Source organism: Oryctolagus cuniculus, chromosome 16, assembly GCF_964237555.1.
Source record: "Oryctolagus cuniculus chromosome 16, mOryCun1.1, whole genome shotgun sequence".
NCBI classification, from domain to species: Eukaryota; Metazoa; Chordata; class Mammalia; order Lagomorpha; family Leporidae; genus Oryctolagus; species Oryctolagus cuniculus.
Window position 1 is genome coordinate 26735435 of NC_091447.1, and position 22070 is coordinate 26757504.

A 22070-nucleotide genomic window follows, 5' to 3' on the forward strand; every position below is an offset into this window, starting at 1 on the left:
TTCCAAAGCAGCCCAGAGGGCCAGAGGATAGGAAGGCTGTACTGCCACCAGGTGTCTTGAGTCTGGCAAAAGCAGCAAGCAGAGAAATCTGTTTTGCCATGGGATCCAGTGTCTTTTCCTGTTATCTCCTCCTCCCCCATTTCTCTACAAGAGAAACATTGTTTGCTTTGAGAAATGTCTAAGGTAATTAAGATAAAATAGGACCTGAATTTCAAATTGCTTCTCTCATATTTTGTTTCAAATGCATAACTGGAATGCTACTGAAAATATTTCTCTAGACTGTAAATAGTAAATACACAGAGCATGGATATTGCTTTTCTTTTCTTTTCTTTTTTGTGACAGGCAGAGTTAGACAGTGAGAGAAAGAGACAGAGAGAAAGGTCTCCCTTTTCTGTTGGTTCACCACACAATGGCTGCTGCAGCTGCACCTGCACCGTGCTGATCCGAAGCCAGGAGCCAGGCGCTTCCTCCAGGTCTTCCATGCGGGTGCAGGACCCAAGGACCTGGGCCATCCTCCACTGCACTCCCGGGCCACAGCAGAGAGCTGGCCTGGAAGAGGGGCAACTGGGACAGAATCTGGCGCCCCGACCGGGACTAGAACCCGGGGTGCCGGTGCCGCAGGCGGAGGATCAGCCTAGTGAGCCACGGCACAGGCCCTGGATATTGCTTTTCAACTCAAAACAGTTTCAAGGAATTTTAAAGATTTATTTGAAATACAGAGTGACACAGAGAGAGGAGAGAAAGCAAGAGAGAGAATCTCCATCCGCTACTTCACTCCCCAAATGACCACAATGGCCATAACTGAGCTGATCCGAAACCGGGAGCCAGGAGCTTCCTCCGGGTCTCCCACACGGGTGCAGGGCCCAAGGACTTGGCTCATCTTCTCCTGCTTTCCCAGGCCATAGCAGAGACCTAGAACGGAAGTGGAGCAGCCGGGACTCCAACTGGTGCCCATTTGGGATGCCAGCTCCACCATGCCGGCCCCCAGGTAGGAGGTTTAGCTTCAGCCAGAGATAAAACATGGGGAGGGGGAAAGTGGGAGAAGGAGCAGAGCTAGTGGTCCCTCTAGTGGAGAGTCGCGGAGAGACACACGGACATTACTGAGGACGTTGGCTTCCCGGGGAGACTGGGGGGCCATCAGGATGTTCTCTGCTTGGTAATACTGACTGCTGACTAGAGCTCTCCAAACTCACCACAGAGAGAACCAGACCCTCTGATACAAACCAGCAACAAAATAGAACCATCGTCTTCCTAAAGAGGGTGTTTACCTGTAGGATCTAAGCTACTTAGTTTTCTGGTAATTAGGATAGCAGTCTAAATATGATGGAGGTATTTGAACAATGGCAAAAGAGCTGTATACGTGCTTTGTCTACAGTGGGGATGTGTTCATGTCATTACTGTCTGCTGCTACTGAGACTTTACGGGGGACCAGGCAGTGTGGTGCACTGGGTTGATCTGCCACTTGGGAGGCCCACATACCATGTTGGGGGAAGGCCTGTTCCAGTCCCAACTACCCTGTTTCTGATCCAGCTTCCTGATAATGTATGCTTGCAGGCAGCGGATGATGATTCAAGCATGTGGGACCCTGCCACCCACGTGGAAGACCCAGACTGAGTTCTGGAATCTTGGCTTCATCTTGGTCCAGCCCTGGCTGTTGTGGGCATTTGGGAAGTGAACCAGTGGAAGATCTCTCTCTTGAAATATGTATATTTAATAAATCTATTGTTCTGCCTTTCACATAATTGAAAATAAATATTTAAAATACTTTTTAAAAAGAACTCTAGGGGTCGGCACTGTGGCATAGCAGGTAAAGCTGCTGCCTGCAGTGCCGGCATCCGACATGGGCACCGGTTCAAGTCCCAGCTGCTCCACCTCCAGTCCAGCTCTCTGCTATGGCCTGGGAAACCAGCAGAAGATAGCCCAAGTGCTTGGACCCGCCTGTATTCGCATGGGAGATGGGGAAGAGGCTCAGCTCTGGCCATTGCAGCCATTTGGAAATGAACCAGCAGATGGAAGATCTCTCTCTCTCTCTCTCTCTGCCTTTACCTCTCTGTAACTCTGCCTTTCTTTTTAATTTTTTTTTTAAATTTTTATTTGACAGTGAAAGAGAAACAGAGAGAAAGGTCTTCCTTCCGTTGTTTCACTCCCCAAATGGCCGCTATGGCCAGCGCTGTGCTGATCCAAAGCCAGGAGCCAGATGCTTCTTCCTGGTCTCCCATGCAGGTGCAGGGCCCCAAGCACTTGGGCCATCTTCTACTGCTTTCCCAGGCCACAGCAGAGAGCTGGAATGGAAGAGGAGCAACTGGGACTAGAACCGGTGCCCATATGGGATGCCGGTGCCGCAGGCAGAGGATTAACCAAGTGAGCCACGGTGCCAGCCCCCTGTAACTCTGCCTTTCAAATAAATAAATCTTAAAAAAAATCATACCAGGGATCAGCACTGTAAAATAAAAAACCTCCGATAATATATGATGCCAGGATTTACCTTATTCTCCATGTTAAAAGAAAAAAATTATCTCCAGAGCTCCACAAATCTCCCACTGAAATAACACATATTAATTTATTTTAATTTGAAAAAAAGCGAGAGTGAAAATGACACAGGCTGGCGCTGCAGCTCACTAGGCTAATCCTCCGCCTATGGTGCCGGCACCACAGGTTCTAGTCCCGGTTGGGGCGCCAGTTCTGTCCCGGTTGCCCCTCTTCCAGTCCAGCTCTCTGCTGTGGCCCAGGAGGGCAGTGGAGGATGGACCAAGTGCTTGCGCCCTGCACCCGAATGGGAGACCAGGAGGAAGCACTTGGCTCCTGGCTTCAGATCGGCGCAGCGCGCCTGCCGTAGTGGCCATTTGGGGGGTGAACCAATGGAAAAAGAAGACCTTTCTCTCTCTCTCTCTCACTAACTCTGTCAAAAAAAAAAAAAATAAATAAAAAAAAATTTAAAAAAAGAAAATGACATAGTTGGAGAACTCCCATATTCTAGTCACTCCACAAATGCCTACAATTGTCAGGGAGGGCAGAGCCAGAAGTCCTGATCCAGGCCTCCCATGTGGGTGGCAGGAACCCAATCACTTGAGCCAGCATGGCTGCCTCCCAGGGTCTGCATTAGCGGGTAGTCGAATCAGGAGCTGGAGCTGAGCACTGAGCAAGCACTGGGATGTGGGATGCAGATACTCTAATCAGTGGCTTGACCACGAGGCCAAACTCCCACCTCCCACCTCTTCTTAAGGCTCTACCCCAGCTGGCTGGCAAGCACTAGTATTTAACCCCCTGGCAGCAGTTTCAAGGCACTGATTCCTTAGCTCTTGGAATAACAGTGAACAAAAGTGGATGAAAACCACAGCTGGCGGACAAAACTTACAGTGCAAAGAAATGTTTGGATTCAAAGACTGGTTACTTGCCCTGCTGGGTGAGGGCCCCTGCACTCTCCTCTTGGTCCCTGCTCCAGGCTCATCTTCTTAAGGACAAAGTGTTGGCCCCTTTGGACAGCCAGGCTTTCGATGACCTGGGCAGATGCTTGTGTAGTGTACTTACCTGGGCTACAGCTCAGGCTCCAAACACAAGCCTTACAAAGAGCGGTAACAAAACCACATGGTAAATGATCTCTCCTCTTCAAACACAAGGGTAACCCTCGCTGAATTCAGCATCCTTTCTCCTGGCAGCACTTCCTTGCTGTCATCTCGTTCTGTGCCTCTCCTCCTCACGGGACTGCCTGTCTTCATCAGGGGCTCTCTGGCACTTAGTGTAGACTCCATTCCTCAACAGGCTCTGTGTTAAAGTCTACCAAATGAGCGGGGCAGAAACTTAAGTCAAAATTGTCCCTCTCCTTTTCCTCTTTTTTTTTTTTTTTTAAGACTTATTCATTTATTTGAAAGGCAGAAATAGAGAGAGAAAGAGAAAGAGAGATTGATCTTCCATCCACTGGTTCACTCCCCAAATGGCAGCAATGGCTAGATGGGGCTGGGCCAGATGGAAACCAGGGGCCAAGAGTTCCTTCCAGGTCACCCACATGGGTGAGGGGTCCAATTACTTGGGTCATCCTCCGCTGCTTTCCGAGGCATATTAGCAGAGAGTTGGATTGGAAGTGGAGCAGGCAGGACTTGAACTGGGGCCCATATGGGATGCTGGCACTGCAGGCAGAAGCTTAACCTTCTACGCCACAGCAATGGCCCTATTTACTCTTCTTTATGTGCCCCATTAAGGTATAAGCTGAACTAAAGCCGGGAAAAGGTAAGGTGTGGAAAACGTATTATTTCTCCATAAGTTAAGGACACTCGGAGAGAAGCCTGTCAGTATCTTTTCAATAATCACCACATGGTGAAAAACAAGAACTAGCACAATAAAAATATAATTAGGGGTTCAAGGAAGAGAAGGTTACATGCATATATATCTCCACATACTTCATTTGAGAATCTCAGTGCTATTTCCTTTTATTATAGCGAGACACTAAATGCCCAAAAACACACAAAACAAACAATACATTTTTAATACTTTTACAAAAGTGCAACTATAAAGAAATGCAGACTACGGATTTATGTTTGCAAACATTAACTTTGAACATTGTCTGGTGTTAAAACCTAACAATTTACTAGAATTTGTATTTGATTCAACTATATGTTAGATTATAATGAACAAAACTGAAGAACAGCCTATAGCAAATAACCACTATAATTAAAGTTAAGATTGTTTTCCATTTATTCTCCTAAGTACTGTTGCTATCGTTTTATGTTTGCTAAAACTTTTATTTTAGGAAACAAAACTGACCTTACTGCTATTTGAGGAAACAGAATTAATAAAATTCATTAAATCTTCAAACATTTAAAGCTGAGAGTATTTCTGCTCATCTGAAACTACTTTTGGTTCACTGCTAACTTTTAAAATACCTTAAGACAATCAATATGATTTAAAGTCATTTTTTTCTGCAGAGTTCTCTTCTTTTTCATTTTTATACCAAAGCAGTAAGGCAAGAAAGTGGTTCCTTTTCCAAACTAGACAGAGATAGAATATTTGCCCATTTTAAATTCCACGGACTAGAACCACTGCAAATAGTCCTACCAAGAGGAAATTAAGGCTGCTGTGATGTTCCTATACATTTAAACCATAACATAAGATTAGCAGTGTTACTGACTGCAAATATTGAATTTATAAGCATTGGGACTTAAAACCCAGGACATGAGTACCGCCATTTCTGTCTGTATTTCCAAGGCATTGCTTTCCCAGTCACCCTCAACAAGTTTCAAGATCAAGTCAAAAAACATTATACAGAGCTGAAAGTCTGCAACGAGGAGGTACATGCTTCAGGTACCAAGAGTAGGTTTCTGGTGTCTGGTTTGTGTCGACACACCCTGCCCTGAACTGGCAAATATGTGCAGCACACAAGCTAGGCAGCGTGGCACACGTAGGGAGCTTTCTGTGCTCCAAAGGGCCTGGCCCTCTACTGCCACAGGCGAGATGCATGGCTTTGCAAGAACGCACAGACACCAGCTAGTGCATAACCTTTTTGCTGTGACATTCTTCTTAAAGCAAGCCCTTGTAGATATGTGAAAGAAAAACATCATACAACCCCACCTGAAAAATATTTCCTAAGGTTACTTTGTAGCATGGATGTGGACCAGGCTCTGTAGTACACATCCACAAGTATTAGCACCATAGTGTAGCCCGAAGCGGGTAAAGATACACTCTCAGACAGCTTTTGGGGGGAATTACAGTAATAATCCTGAATGGGTGTCTATATCAGCATTATTTCTAGGCATTAAAGTTAGTTGCATGAACAACCATTTGATCCTGAATGTGTGTATGTGTGTGTATATAAATATATATCTCCAAGTATATACCGAAACAGATAAATTACAAAGCTAGGTGTATAAGCTATGGGTTGATGAAATCACAGATTTTGACAAAGTACACTGCACCAGCATCACAAGGCTGGCTTCTCAAATGGCAATGAGCAGAAACGGTACTTTTCAGAACATGGTCAAGTCTACTGTAGGTGCCACCCATCAACATCCAGTGTCTGCACTGGGGAGTCTGGTCTACTTGACCCCTGCTTGTTACATGCTACATTTAAGAAAAAGGTGAGTAGCTTCCCCTTCCCTAACTATTCTGATTTGTGTACACAAACTTTCCTGGAACTTTTATTCTTATCATTTATATAAAAGATACAAAAGGAAAGACCTTAAAATTTCATTAAAAACTAAAAGGGGGTATAATATGCTTCAGCAAATGAAAAGTTAGGTTAAATGATAACAGAAAGAAATAATTCTCTAATTTAGTTCCTACATGAGCTGAGAAGGCAAAAACAATAATGTGAACAATAAAAGATTTAATGAAAACTCTTCAAATTGCTCTTTCCCTCCCTTTAACATTACTTAATGGAGAAGAGAAATAAGAAATGTTAGCTATAGCTAGCTTTGAGGAGTGCCAATTTTTCAAAGGAGAGTAATTACCAACATTTATCAAATAAAGTATAACCTTGGAGTACGCACGACACTGCTTGGAATTCAACCTGTCTTCAGCCAGAGCTGGGCTCAGTGCCCAGGCAGAAGTTTATCACTCAGTTCAACCAAGAGTCTGCAAAAACACTCAGCAGCAGTATTTTTACTTGCCTCTGTTGAGATGCAGATGAAAATAGGACTAACTTCCCCAGGAGCCCACAGAAACATTTTATGGAAATAGTTTAAGGTTTGTACTTAATCTAAAAATTCAACTGAATACTGAAAGCCATTCTTTAGAAAACCCAAACAGTCGTTCTTTTATAAATCTGGTGCGAACTGCACCTAACTGGTAATATACATGGAGGTATAGTTTTGCTATGTGTGCAAGGATGCTAATTACTATATAAGATCTTTCAGTTCCCTGTCTGTCAGTTCATTCACTTCCATGATCTTCTCTAAGTGTTCCATATACCGGCTGTGGTCCTGCAGGAAGTGAGGGACCCGCAGGTTTTCAGTAACTGCCAATCCTTTTAAGCGATCCACATCTTCATAAGAAACCTGAGAAAAGGAAGACAGATTAACTGCAAGCCTTAACTATAAGTTACATTTGAAAATTCTATATATAACTATATAATTATATATTGTATTATGTATTATATAATTAACTATATATATAACTATATAAAATTCTCTCTATATAACTATAAGTTACATTTGCATTTCTTGCCTGGGTCTTAAATGAAAGTATATAGGGGGCCAGCGCTGTGGCACAGCAGGTTAACGCCCTGGCCTGAAGCACCTGCATCCCATATGGGTTCGAGACCCAGCTGCTCCACTTCTGATCCAGCTCTCTGCTGCAGCCTGGGAAAGCAGTAGAAGATGGCCCAAGTGCTTGGGCCCCTGCACCCACGTGGGAGACCTGGAGGAAGTTCCTAGCTCCAGGCTTCGGATCGGTGCAACTCTGGCCGTTGAGACCAACTGGGGAGTGAACCATCAGATGGAAGACCTTTCTCTCTCTCTCTCTCTCTCTCTCTCTCTCTCTCTGCCTCTCCTTCTCTGTGTAACTCTGACTTTCAAATAAATAAATAAATCTTTAAAAAGAAAACTCCCAGCTCCTGGCAACTGGCTTCTTCCTGGCTCAGCCCTGGTTGTTGTGGCCATTTGGGGAGTGAACCAGTGGATGGAAAATCTGTTTCTCTCTGTCCCTCCTCCTCTCTCAGTAATACTTCCTTTCAAATAAATTAAAAAATAAAAAAATACAGAGATCAAGGTCATTCAACACTCTACTCCTAAATATACTGTTTGCCCCAAAATCAGACAACTACAATTAATATGTGTGTGTGTGTGTGTGTGTGTGTGTGTGTGAAAGACTCTAAATCCAAACAAACCTCCTGACTAAATAAATCTAAATTAAAAGGTCAAGAAAACAGCTAGGCTGCAAATGCTTTGTTAGTAAATGAGGAAAATTAGCACTATGACATCGGATTCCTATTTCTATTTAATCTGGGAAACAAGAGGTGGGATCTGTGTTATATTCTCTTGCATTTATTTTGAATTTTTGTAAGCATTTTAAAAAATTTCATCTTTCATTCTACTATGTTAGAAGGTATATGTATTAGGTTTAGGGGTTAAATTTTTTTATTTTTTATTTATTTATTTTATTTACTTGAAAGGCAGAGTTACAGAGAGAGGAGAAGAGACAGAGAGAGAGAGAGAGATCTTCCATCTGCCAATTCACTCTCCAAATTGCTGCCAGAGGCCTGGAGCTTCTTCCGTGTCTCCCATGCTGCTAGAGGGGTCCAAGCATTTGGGCCATCTTCCACTGCTTTCCCAGGAGCATTAGCAGGGAACTGGATTGGAAGCAGAGCAACTGAGGTTCCAACTGTTGCCCTTATGGGATGCTGGCATTGCAGGCAGAGGCTTAACCTACTATGCCACAACGTCGGCCCTGAGTGAAAATTTTTAAGTTTTATAAATTACCTTTACATTGTTAAATTCCAAAACATAATTTACTTTAAATATTATATTCTGATCAACACTCTTTCAGGCATTCATTTTATATCTGCATTTTATTAGGTTTTTAAATGTTTTTATTATTTTTAAAATTATTTATTTGACATTTATATCACTAAATGGAATGAAGATAGATTTGTTGACACTAGTATGGTTAGCAATTCTTAAACCATTTTGAGCTTATTATAGGAGAGAATGAGTAAATATACTAATATATGAAAAACAAGGTGCTCATTTTGAGAAAAGGCAGGTATAAATATGGAACAGGAAGCAAAGTGGGAAGGAACACTGGGGGTCTGACTTGAAGTGGGATTACTGTGCCTACTGTGATTTTTTTTTTTTTTTTTTTTTTTTTTTTTTTTTTTTTTTGCAGGCAGAGTGGACAGTGAGAGAGAGAGACAGAGAGAAAGATCTTCCTTTTTCTATTGGTTCACCCCGCAATGGCTGCTGTGGCCCATGCGCTGTGGCCGGCGCACCACACTGATCTGAAGCCAGGAGTCAGGTGCTTCCTCCTGGTCTCCCATGCGGATGCAGGGTCCAAGGACCTGGGCCATCCTCCACTGCACTCCTGGGCCACAGCAGAGAGCTGGACTGGAAGAGGGGCAACCGGGACAGAATCTGGCGCCCTGACCGGGACTAGAACCCGGGGTGCCGGCGCTGAAGGCGGAAATTAGCCTATTGAGCCGTGGCGCCGGCCCCTACTGTGATCTAGAACAGGTGGGGATGATTTGATCACTGAACGGTCTAGAGGCAAGAGCAGGCCATGGGCAGGGAGCCCAACTAGTGCTCAGATCCTGTTTTCTGAACACTATTTCCCACTAACCAGAATAAAAGCTTTGTTTAAGAGATGGTGAATCTTAGATTTGGGTTTAAAAAGGAAGAAAAGCACAAAGGAGCCCAGAACATTTTATCTGCCAGAAGACATGGAGACATGTTTTAACAGAACAAAGGATGGGTAGGCACTTGGCATAGAGGTTAGGCCCCTTGGAACACCTGTACCCCATATTGCAGTGCCTGGTTCAAGCCCCAGCTCCATTTCCAATTCCAGTTTTCTGTTAATGCACACCCTGGGAGGTTCAGCTACTTGGGTCCCTGCCACCCATGTGGGAGGCCTTGATTGAGTTCCAAGCTCTTAGCCCCAGCTGTTGTCACCATCTGGGCATGAGCGAGTAGATGAAAGATCTCTGTCTCTGTTTCTCTGCCTTTCTAATAAAATGAAAATAAATGTTAAAACTTTTAACTGTAAAAAACAAAACACAGGTGCAGTCATCAAGAGTTGAAAAAAATGAAAGTTCACAATCCTACAAAAAAAGGGAATTAAAAAAGAAATATAACAGAAGTAAAAGACCTTCATTTTTCCCCACTGGTGTTATCATTGATAAGAGTAAAGACCATCCATGGATATCAAAACCATTCTTTGAAAGGCTGTTAAAGAAGAGTCTATTCATAGGCATTACCCCACAGATCACTTACTAACACAACAAGGGAAAGGAATCTTTACAATGAAAAAATCTGGGAGTCACTAACTTAGCCAGGTGCACAAACACAACGTGACTAATAAAAGGGCAAAATGACATGTGCTGCAAGAGAAACACACAACAGTACTTAGTTGGTATCCTTGGCAAAAATGTTTATCCTGAATGTCATCACGAGGAAACCATCTGACAATCCAGATTGTAGGAGTTCCCAAGGAACTGTCATTGATGCTTAAAAATGTCATGAAAACCAAAAAGAATTGGGTGAGAACAACTGTTCTAGATTTTAAAAAATGAAAGTTATAACAAATGCAATGGATAAGCCTTGATAAGTACTTGGATCACAAAACAAGAACTACAAATGACATTTTGGGGAAATCAAAGTGATTTAGATTTAGATATTATATTAAGTCAACAATTAATTTCTTAATAAGAAAATCATATGATTATATCAGAGAATATTCCTGTCCTTTGGTGATATTAAATAGGAAAGTGTTACAGCTTTATCTTACTTTTAAATACTTTTAGAAAATGATGCTTTTAAGAAAAAGATATATGTAAAAACCAAACTGTATAGATTCCCAACTTTCCTATTCATTCTTTATCTTATTGATTACAAAGCACTTTTGCAATTTGGTTCTATGAAAGAACCTTATTTTTTCCTTTCCATTATCACATGAAAGAAATTTATCCCAACAACGAAGCAAAAAAGTGCCTGAACCAGAGTCTTTTTTAATCACAAAATCTAGCTGGAGAAGATGCTGCTCTCTGGGCCTGCGCTGTGACATAGCAGGTAAAGCCAATGCCCAGAGGGCCAGCATCCATATGGATGCCAGTTCATGTCCTGGCTGCTCCATTTCCTATCCAGCTCCCTGCTAATGTGCCTGGGAAAGCAGCAGAAGATGGCCCAGGTGCTTGGGCCCCTGTACCCATGTGGGAGAAGGGGAAGAAGCTCCTGGCTCCTGGCTTCAGCCTGGCCCAGGCCTGGCTGTTGCCGCAATTTGGCGAGTGAACCAAGCAGAGAGATTCTCTCTCTCTCTCTCTCTCTGCCTCTGCCTCTGCCTCTGCCTCTCCCTATCTGCCTTTGAAATAAATAAATACATCTTAAAAAATAAAGAAACACGTATTAAATAAACAAATATTGTGTTAAAAAAAGAAAAAAAAAGAAAAAAAAAAAACAAAGACGCTGCTGCGTGGCTGTGTCTGTCTGGGGACTACGTGCCCCTGGCACTACTCACCTTCCCCAGGGCAGTGAGCAGATGAAAGTCGATGCTCTCTCTGTATCGGAGGATCTGAAGGATTCCATCCAAGTACACCTGGTCTTTACTGAAACACCCTGAGGAAGAAAAAGAGTGCTTATTTCTGAAGCCGTATAATGTACACAAAAAAGTAAAGCTGCTTTGGTAAACAGCCTTTTCAAAAGGTTAAATATAGAGTTGCCGTAAGACTCAACAGTTCCATGGATATATGTCCAAGAGAAATGGAAACTTATCTGAACAAACATACAGAAATGTTTGAAGCAGCATTATTCATAGTAGGCAGAAAGCAGAAACAGAAGCAGGCATTTAGCCTAGCAGTTAAGATGCCTAAGTTCTACACTGGAGTGCCTGGCTTCAATTCTTGGTTCTGGCTCCTGACTGCAGCTTCCTGCCAAAGCAGATCTAGGACCCAATGGTGATAGCTCAAGTGATTGGGTTCCTGCTACTCACATGGGAAACCTGGACTGTATTTTCAGCTCCTGGCTCAGGGTTCCTGCTACTCACATGGGAAACCTGGATTGTATTTCCAGCTCCTGGCTCAGGCTCCAGCCACAACCCAGTTGAGATTGTTTCAGGCGTTTCAGGGGTGAACAAGTGGATGGGAGCTCTGTCTGTCTCTTTCTGCCTCTCAAATAAATAAAAAACTACAAAAATAATCAAGTGGAAACAACCTAAATGTTCATCACTAGCAAACAGATAAATAAAATGTGGAATACCAATTTAGTAGTAAAAATGCTGCAACTTGAGTGAATTTTGAAAACATGCTAATTGAAAGAAGCCAGCCACCACAAAGATCACATATCACATGATCTCATCTATATGCAATGTCCAAAATAGGTAACGCTACAAAGACTAAAATTAAAAACCACTAAAAGTGGTTGCTTAGAACTGAGGGGGAGGGGAAGAAACAGGAATGACTTCTAATGTGTAACTGGTTTCCTTTTGGAATGACAAAAATATTCTGGAATTAGTGGTGATGATTTCATAACCTTGTGAATATCCTAAAAACCAATGAAGTATGGTATGTGAATGTGAATTATCTCAATAAAGCTTTTTTAAAAAGTCGGAGAAAGCAAGATTGTCAACAAAACAAAACAAAACAAGCAACTGGTGAATCTAGATGAACAGTATACAGATGTTTGATCTACATTCTGTTGGACTAAAATTTTCAAAATAAGCTGGGTAAAAATAAAGCTAAGAAAAAATAGTCTTGGAAAACTGCAATGACCTCACATAACAAAGTCAGACATGCATGGATTCTCCTATTCGGGGATTAAGGTATTACCAAAATTATGAGACAACCTGGCCAATAAGTCAGAAAACCTGCAGCCAAGGGACACCCACCTGGTTGGGAAGTATCAGTCCATCCTCTCTTGGCTCGTACACAGTAATCCCATCTTGTATTGGGGTCCTTGACAAACTTGCCAATATCTTTGAAGAGTTCACAGAAGGACATCTGGCTGGCTCGATACACAGTGTAGTAGAGGAGGGCAGCCCTCCATAAAAAGGGGTCTTTTCTGAACAGGACGCTGTGAATACTTGCCAGTCCTTCCTCTGTGGGATTGTTGGGCTTTAGCTCATGTTTCTTACGGCCAGTCCAACTATTCCATGGTTGCTGGAGATTGTTAATACCTCGAAAATAATGTGTGCCTATGAAGAAAAGGCCCATGAGTGACAGTAGTGCCATTCTTGCATTACTTGCATATTCTTCTTCCCTTCCTCAAAAAAAAATTCTATCAACAATTCTAAAACCAAAATGATGTGTGCCTAAAAACAACTTATTTTCTAAAGAGAAGAATCATAAACTTGAATTACTTAAAAAGAATCTCACATTGAACTGAACCTCTCAGTTATGATGGTAGAATTGAAATGCAGATGATTTATATGGCTTTATATGGCTTTCTAAGCCTAGCACAGCTAAACAGTGCCCTTAAATAGTTTGAAATGAGACAGAAATGTATCACCTTTAGTTCAGCTGAAGCTGAACCACCATGACTTTTTGGGAAACACACACACAAAAAAAACCAAAAACAAAAACCAAAACCACATCCTAAAAGAGTACTTCTTTAGGGCTAATTCCTGATATTACAAATGAGCAAATGGAAAAAGGTCACCAGTACCTATTTCATGCCTCAGCATTCCCTCCAGCCAGTGCTCACGTGCAGTGGAAACATTGATGGTTAGAGTTGGACATCCATTCACTACTGTCATTGAAGCTCGGGAAAGCAGATCCTCAGTGAGATGAACCACAATCTAAGGAAGAACACACAAACACACACACACACACATAAAACAACAGGCAAGAGCAGGGCAAGAAAGCTTTCATCAAAAGCAACGGACCCAGAAACTGAAGACTTGTTTTTTTGGTGTTGTTTACAACGACACTGACTCTCCAAGAAATCTAGAAGATGAAAGGTGCAGTCACCTTTGAACCTCCTAATTTTGACCCTTTTGGGAACTCAAGACTCCTTCTTGGGTTGAAGAGAAAGTAGATGGCTGTGCTGAGAAAGACAGAGGATTTGAACCTGTACCTCTGGTGTGTCTCAAATACAGTCCTCGGCTAATAAGACTCAAGTGAAGGTACAGGAGCCTGAGTCTTGCTAGCTGCCAGCCCAAGGCTTTCAAGTAGATCAACAGGGCAAATTTCCTAACAATTTTTATAAAGTGATTCATATAATTTCACTTGCAATGCAGACATGGCAGTGAAAAGAAGAAAACAGTATGAAACTGAAGAGTCTTTTTCAGAGTATGCATTTTCAAATTATGCAGTTTTTGAAGGCCCCTTCTATGTATAGATTTCAATTTTTTGTACCGAAATCAGCATATTTTTAATCCCATTCTTCTACAAGTTCTTTCTTTTAGGGCCCCTGATGTTTAATGAGAAATCTGGGTGACTAATTTCATGAGTAAAATAGGGTTGGGCAAAAAAAGATTGCAGAAAGAAAGAAGTTAGAATGCCAAGTCGGGTCCTCGTGGTTCCCCATGGTTCCTACCTCTCCCAAGCAGCCTTCCTTCATCATGTACTTCCTGACATGACTCCAGATGCGAGTTTTGGAGAGCAAGCTACCACCAGTGGCTTGTTCAAATTTTTCATAACTTCCGTATTTCTGTAAAGTTAGTTCCATGATATTGATGGACTGTAAAAGAATGAAACTGTATAAGTAAATAACCTCATATTACTTTGAGATGAGTAATACCATAAATACCATTATTCTTATTTACTGTGACCTGATACCTAGACTACATTGCAAATAAGTGCCACATTTTTCTAATCCTAAACGATTTCCACTTATTTTCACAAATTTTTTTTTTAATTTTTTTTTTGACAGGCAGAGTGGACAGTGAGAGAGAGACAGAGAGAAAGGTCTTCCTTTGCCATTGGTTCACCCTCCAATGGCTGCCGCAGCTGGCGCACTGCGGCCGGTGCACCGCGCTGATCTGATGGCAGGAGCCAGGTACTCATCCTGGTCTCCCATGGGGTGCAGGGCCCAAGCACCTGGGCCATCCTCCACTGCACTCCCTGGCCACAGCAGAGAGCTGGCCTGGAAGAGGGGCAACCGGGACAGAATCCAGTGCCCCGACCGGGACTAGAACCTGGTGTGCCGGTGCCGCTAGGTGGAGGATTAGCCTATTGAGTCGCGGCGCCGGCCTTATTTTCACAAATTTCAACAAAAGCCTGTGCACTCTCCTTTACCTGGAGATGGAGAGGCTCGTGCTCAGGTACTCAAGCAGGTCTGATATCTAGGAGTCTAATCAGCTGGAGCAGAGAGGCTCCTGGCTGCCCGAGAGTACCTGGAGGTTTGGCGGGAGAAATGAGTGGAAAGTGCCTCCGCACATCGCTCCGTTACAGTTCTCTCTCAGATAAAGAAAAATCGGACTTCTGAAAACTGGAAGAAGGATCAAGCAGTCTTCCATAACAATCCAAAAAATCTGCTGTTTTCCTGAGTGGCTCTTGTTGCAGAAAACAACATAAATAAGAAACCTTTGGGGCTGGAGCTGTGGTGCTGCAGGTTAAGCCACTGCCTGCAGTGCTGGCATCACTGGCTCCAGTAACAGCTTCTCCACTTCTGATCCGGCTTCTTGCTAATGCACCTGGGAAAGCAGCAGAAGATGGTCCAAGTACTTGGGCCCCTGCCACCCATGTGGGAGACCCAGAAGAAGCCCCTGGCTCCTGGCTTTGGCCTGGCCCAGTCCTGGTCATTGTGGCCATATGAGGAATGAAAGAGCAGACGGAAGATTCTCTGTTTCTCTTTCTCTCTCTGTAACTCTTTCAAATAAATACATAAATTTTCAAAAACAAACAAAAAAAAAAAACAAACAAAATAAAAGGGGGCCAGTGCTGTGGTGTAGTGGATAAAGCCGCCACCTGCAGTGCTGGCATCCCATACTGGCACTTGTTCAAGTCCTGGCTGCTCCGCTTCCAATCCAGCTCCCTGCTAAATGCACCTGGGAAAGCAGTAGAAGAAGGCCCAAGTTCTTGGGCCCCTGCACCCATGTGGGAGAAGGGGAAGAAGCTCCTGGATCCTGGCTTCAGATTGGCCCAGCTCCAGCCGTTGCAGCCATTTGGGGAGTGAACCAGCATAAGATGTTTCTCCTTCTCTCTCTCTTGCTCTCTCTAGTTCTCTCTCTCTCTCTCTCTGTAATTCTGCCTTTCAAATAAACATATAAATCTTAAAAAAAAAAGAAACTTTTTATCTTTTGTTCACAGTAGGATACCTTCTACTTTTCATCCTTCATAAATTCTTACAACAAAGCAGTAAAAAAGTTGAGGTATTTTTCTCCAAAGGCACATATGCAGGCTGGAAGGCAAAAAACAAAATAAAACTGGTAATGAATCACAATGTAATTCACCAGTATCAGCAGGAAGGCCACAAGAAAAGAACATGTAAGAAGAAAACTGCTCTTCAATGGCCTTTTGGGAAAGAAGCTGGAAAACTCAAATATATCTTACATGAACTGTGAAACAAACTAGAAAATTCTTAGATATGTCATATAAAGTCTGTAGTTTCTAGACTGTCATTGGGGTAGCAAGGATATAAGGTACAAGCTCTAGAGTTGGACACCTGAGTTGATACCCTGGCTGTCACTTCTGGCTGTGATACCTTGGGCGAGTCACTAAACTTGTGACTCAGTCTCCTCATTTATTAATGGGGATAATAATAACAATGTCTACTTCGTGTTTTTGATGAGGAAGTTTAACCGACTCTTGTAAAGCATGTCTGAGACATAACAAGACAACACGTGCTGACTATCGCATTACCACCGGTGCGTGAACATTGCTGACAACTGCCGTTGATACAGACAACCTGCTTGACACAAAAACTGCAGAAAAGCTCACTTGCTACGAATTGGAACTCAACATATATATCATGTATACCAGAAGAACATAATTACTAATAAACCGAGCATGTATCATAAAGTTATCACAATAAGCAATGCCCTCAGTATGCTTTGCCTCGCTGATTTACTGAAACTGTTATTGAAAGGTTTACCCTTCAAAGTGAGGTCCAAGGGCTAGCACCTCTGGTGTGGTGTGGGAGCTGGTTCCAAACACAGAACTGAAGCCTCCTATTACCCTTATGCCTACTGAATCAGAGGGAGAGGCACAAGGAATAAGCTCCTCCTCCCTCTACTTGTTTATCCCCCAAAGTGCGCACTGGCCTGGACAGGGCTGGGGCTACGGCCTCAAGCAGGGAACACAATCCAGGTCCCCACGTGGATAGCAGGACTCCAATTACTTGAGCCACCACCCCTGTCTCCCAGAATGTGCACTGGCTAGAAGCTGCAGCCAGGAATTGAACCAGCTGTCTTAACTGCTAGCCTAAATGCCCACTACAAGATCCCCGGGTGATTCAAGTGCACAGTAAAACATTAGAAAGGGGATAAGCATTGTGACACAACCGTTCAGATGTTGCACTGGATGCCTGAATCACATGCCAAAGTATCTGGGTCTAAATCCCTGATCTATTTTCATCCAGCTTTCTGCTAATGTGCACCCTGGGAGGCAGCAGGTGATGGCTTAACTATTTAGATGTCTGCTACCCACATGGGAGACTCAGATGGGAGTTCCAGATCATGGCTTCAGCCTGGCCCAACCATTCGTTTGGGGAATGAATCATCAGAATTATTTCTGTCACTTTGCCTTTCAAGTAAAAATAAATAAGTAAATAAATAAATAAAACTTTTAAAAAATGTGAGAAGGATCTCAGGCAAATACATACTTTTGGTTTACTTGCTGATTCTGTTTACTGATCAGCAATTTGGAAATCTGACCATCATTCACGAGCCACTTCAACATCATGTGTTAAAAAACTCTCAACTGCAGTTTTCACCCAGTGGAAAACCAAATACATCAGAGACAGTAACACGATATGAAGTAGGGTGATGCTGTGGGACTAGAAGTCAGGAGACCTGGTTTTAGGTGAGCCCTCACCATTAGCTGACTGTGTGATCTTAGGCATGTCCTTTTACCTTGCTCAGGTTTTGTTTCTTCACTGGCAAAATGGAGATGAAAATCTTTGCCTACTCACCTAACCGGGTTGCTGCAGGGACAAAGTGGGGAGGAGGGATGTGACTGTGCTGTGCAAACTACCTCCCCTCCGAATGCACACAGTATTTAAGCTTTTTCAGAAGATCGCTAGGTTTTAATTTTAGAAATGTAAGATATTGGTTTGCCTTCCAACTTTTTATTCAAGGTAATGTTTTTCTTACCTTACTAATTAATCCCTAATCCCAACCCTTCCTTCACTCCTCCTCTTTTCAGAAAATTATAAATAAAATCTAGAAGCCCCTCCCGCCCATATTGAATAACTCCTAGGAGATCAGACAGTCTTCTTCTGTGAGCCAGCATTTTTCAAACTGTTTTTTAAGGCAAAGAGATCTACAAGATATTTGTTAAAGGGTTCCATGGCCAAATGAGTTTGGAAAATATTGGATGAAATAAGTTAAACAAAAGACTCTTCCCAAGCCTTTTTTGTGATACTATGTATGGTAAAACTTGGAAAAGAATATAATAATATGTGTTTTCTAACTTACATAGACCCTTTTTCTTATTTGGTGTTCTCAGAACCGTTGAAAAATGGTTACTTCAGATAATCATGGGACACACACACACACACACACACACACTGCTACTTTGAGACCCTCAGAATGGAAAGCAAACTTGTAAACACTAAATGAGTTTTTCAATTGTGGCTATTTCTCTCTGGTACCAACTAAATATATAAAGATTTTTCATGACTCAATCAAGTCATTGGGCCTCATTTAAGGTACTGTAGCCACAGACTAATGGAGACCCTAGAGCAGTGGTCACACAGTTAAATACTTTCAACTAACTGGATGCAGTAGCCACTGTGTAAAACTATTGCTTTTAAGAGCAACAGAAGAACATCTTTACAGTTCAATGTTTTAAAAAGCACTGTATTGGCCAAACAAAAGATATGAGACAGGCTAATCTGGTCCCATGGGCCACAAATTTGGACCCACTGTTTATAAAGTTCCTCACTAAATTTCTAGCAAATCAGCAAAAAGACTACTCATTTATCTATGAATTCACTCATTCATTCATCTTTATGGTCACTTGCTATGTGCCAATCCCTTTACCTCCGTATTTTTTAGAATCTGGATCCCTGGCCTATTATTAGAATGGAGAGATGACACAGAAATAGATATGATATACTAGTACTTTTGAAGAGTTTTATAAATATTGTGAGGTCACTGAGAGAAGATAAATAGAAGTGCAGTATTAGAGGGAAGGGGGCATTCCAGGCAAAAGGGAACGCAAGTTGAGTATCACTAACACTAATCTGAAACTCTGAGCACAAATATGATGCCGCAAGTAAAAAAATCTACACATAAAACTGGTTTATGTGCAAAAATTTTAAAAATATTGTGTGAAATTACCATCAAGCTATTTTATAAGGAGTATATTATATTATACAAATGTAGGACCCAGGAAACATTAATCTCAGACATTGAGTTTGCTTTCAATGAATGACACAGCCAGGCAAAGAAAGAAAATGTCACCTGCGTCCTTTCCTACTCCCCTATCCTTGGTTCTCCCTGTCTGCATTTTCATTTTGTCAGGGTTGGGGGAGTCTGGATGCACACAAGGGAGAGTGGGAAAACGAGAAGGGAACATTACCAGGAAAAGATATTTATAAGCATTAACAGCTTAGTACTGACTATTCTTTCAAACCTTACAATGGAAAAAGTAGATATTCAAGCCGTTTTGTAGGAAAGACCCTGTTAAGATAAGAACCTGAGAATGTGCACATTAGTTAGCTTTCAAAAGTAAATGAACAAAGCATTTCAACAAGTCATCCAGGTCCTACCTTCTTCCAAGAACACACAATCTGATTGGGGTGTTCCCAACTTTGATCGGTAAGAAAATCTGCCTTGCAATTAGGTTAAGAAATGACTCCACTTCTCCAATCTGACACACAAAGCTACCATGGAACATTCTGAGCTCCAAAGAATCTTTTAAAAAACCTTCTAACTTAAAGGTATCTGAGAGCTCTGTGATTTGCTAAGCAGAAAATCATGCCTTCAAGGGGCGGTTTAATTTGAAGAAGGCTTCTTTTTCCTGCCCTTCATTGTTTCGACAACATGAGGACTACTGCAATCTAGTACAGTTACAACTTATCCTTAAAGAAATTTTATGCCAGTATATCCTATTAGTGAAGGCAGTTTATTTCTAATTTTTTCTTATCAAAACAGGAAAAGAATACCCGTCTTGTTTTTGAGCATAGTTTATGATTTTATGTTTTCATCTATTATGTGTACATTTTAATATAACAATGAATTGCCTATTCCATTCATAATATAAACCCTAAAATCATCTTTAGAGGGCTCCATTTAAAAGTCTTTATATTATGCTAATTATTTGTCCTTAATAGAATGGGGCCCATGCCTAACAGATCTGGAAAATCTGGCAACCAACAAACGAATTTCATGACGTGGGCACCTGCTTGTTTAGTTAAATTAGGTATCAATGTTTACAAACTCAAACACTTCATATAAAAAAATCAGCTTTATAAACCCTGAAAATGAAATAACCAGGATCCAAACTGTGGTTCAAGCTAAATGCTGGTCTCCAATTTGCTACTGTGCCCAGGTGGCTACTGCAATCATTTATGACCCTGCCCAGAGCCTGTAGTCTCCTGAGTTTGTGATCCCACTGTACCATGATTACATAAAATTCATTACCCAGGAAGATAGAAATCAGAATTTCTTTCCTAATATAATGAAGTTGGTCCCTCTAGGTACTTAGAGTATCTGAACTCTATAAATGTAAATACATTGCTATGGCATAGAATGTTGTGTATTCTGTTGCTTCTATACAGAAAAAAGATAAGCTGTCAGAATCAGAATCCTTTCTTGTTCTCTATTTTAAATACCCCTGAGATTTTCCAGTAACTACAAAGTTAACCTGGAAGTATGGGACAATTAATTTGAATTAATTTTTTGAAGTGATAAAGAAAAAATTAGGACACTAAAGTTAAACAAGCATATCAATTTTTTCACTTAAATATATAATATACATAGGATATATTAACATTGGGGCAGGCATTTTGGCATAGGGAGTTAAGCTGATGCCTGCTATGCTGGCACCCATATGGGTACTGGTTTGAGTCCTGGCTGGTCCACTTCTGATCCAGCTCCCTCCTAATGGTCTGGGTAGGCAGCAGAGGATGGTCCAAGTGCTTGGGCCCCCACACCCACATGGGAAACCCAGAAGAAGCTCCTGGCTTTGGCCTGGCGCAGCCCTGGTCATTGAGGCCATTTGGGAAATGAACCAGCAGATGGAAGATTTCCCTCTCTGTCTCTTCCTCTCTCTCTCTGTAACTCTGCTTTCAAATAAATAAATACATTTTTTAAAAAAGTACACTAATATCAAATTACAACCTACCTCTTAACTAACATGGCTGTAATAGAAAAAGGCTTTTTGGAGAGACATCAAACACCTTTTGTAAAATGAACTATTTCTTGTAGTTTTCTTCCCAACAGTGCAACTATACTCGTTTGCCCATGGACATATCTGTTTATAAGAAATCAAAATACCACTTAGTGTTTTATTATTAGAAAGCTGATATGTTTGTTCTCAGCATAATTATGATTTTGTTCCAGCTGGAACCCCTGCTTGCTATGGGGTACACAGTGCTCTGCCTTTGCAGGCAATGTCTCTCCCTCCCTGGACGGTACCTTACCATGACCTCTTCTATTTAGGCCACCTTCTAGATGTCACGGTTTTTTCTGTGACTTGGGCCCATATCCTAAGTGACGTGAATGTTCATGTGAAATCTCCCAGGAGCAAGTGGCTCCTTGTGGGAGATGCCTCACACTGGGGGATGCCAGAGACATGGGAGGCTGCTCCTTATTTGTTCCTTTAAGTATCCATCTTGCTCGAAGACAAGCAATTTATATATTTCCATATTAAAATGAAGATGCATTGTGAAATATAATGCAAAACACAATTAGGATAGCATTTAATTTTAAGATAAAGCATAGATCTCTGCATACCAATTATATTACTATCAGATTATGAAACTCAGCTGGACTGTTGGTTGGGGGCTGGCGAGGCCTCAAGGGTGGAGACTGCAGACTATGAGGCTGCTTGGTCATGCTGGAAAAACCCAGGTTTCTGAGTTCTGGAGACCAGCACTGAAGCTGTTGTTTTATTAGCTTCACAGCTGGGGAGAAGGATGGATGAGGATCCTTCAAGAAGCTCACAAGAAAATAGATTTGGTAGTTTATTTTCATGCAAGGAATATTGAAACCCACGCAATATTCATTTTCCATGAATTTTTTGAGATCACTCATATGACACGATGTTACAAATCACTCAGATGCAAATAGAAATTTAAGTATGTGTTCTAGAGGCCTTGTATGAGTTT

The 22070-nt window shown here is 41.9% G+C and overlaps 1 protein-coding gene across 7 annotated transcripts in view; it reads right to left on the bottom strand.

The window, feature by feature from the left end:
- Positions 1-4398: 4398 nt before the first annotated feature.
- Positions 4399-22070, bottom strand: part of MATCAP2 (microtubule associated tyrosine carboxypeptidase 2) — a 50025-nt gene continuing 32353 nt past the window's right edge. For 5 of the 7 annotated variants that reach the window (XM_008261646.4, XM_008261648.4, XM_008261647.4 and 2 more), the window contains 5 exons: positions 14169-14312; positions 13296-13428; positions 12520-12825; positions 11155-11252; positions 4399-6986 (listed from right to left, as the gene is read on the bottom strand). In XM_008261646.4, coding sequence (XP_008259868.1) covers positions 6828-6986; positions 11155-11252; positions 12520-12825; positions 13296-13428; positions 14169-14312 — 840 coding nt within the window. In that variant the 3' untranslated portion in view covers positions 4399-6827. Of the gene's footprint in view, positions 6987-11154; positions 11253-12519; positions 12826-13295; positions 13429-14168; positions 14313-17608; positions 19458-21085; positions 21202-22070 lie in introns of those variants that run through there. The other 2 variants (XM_051853293.2, XM_070059723.1) reach the window with 2 other exon arrangements.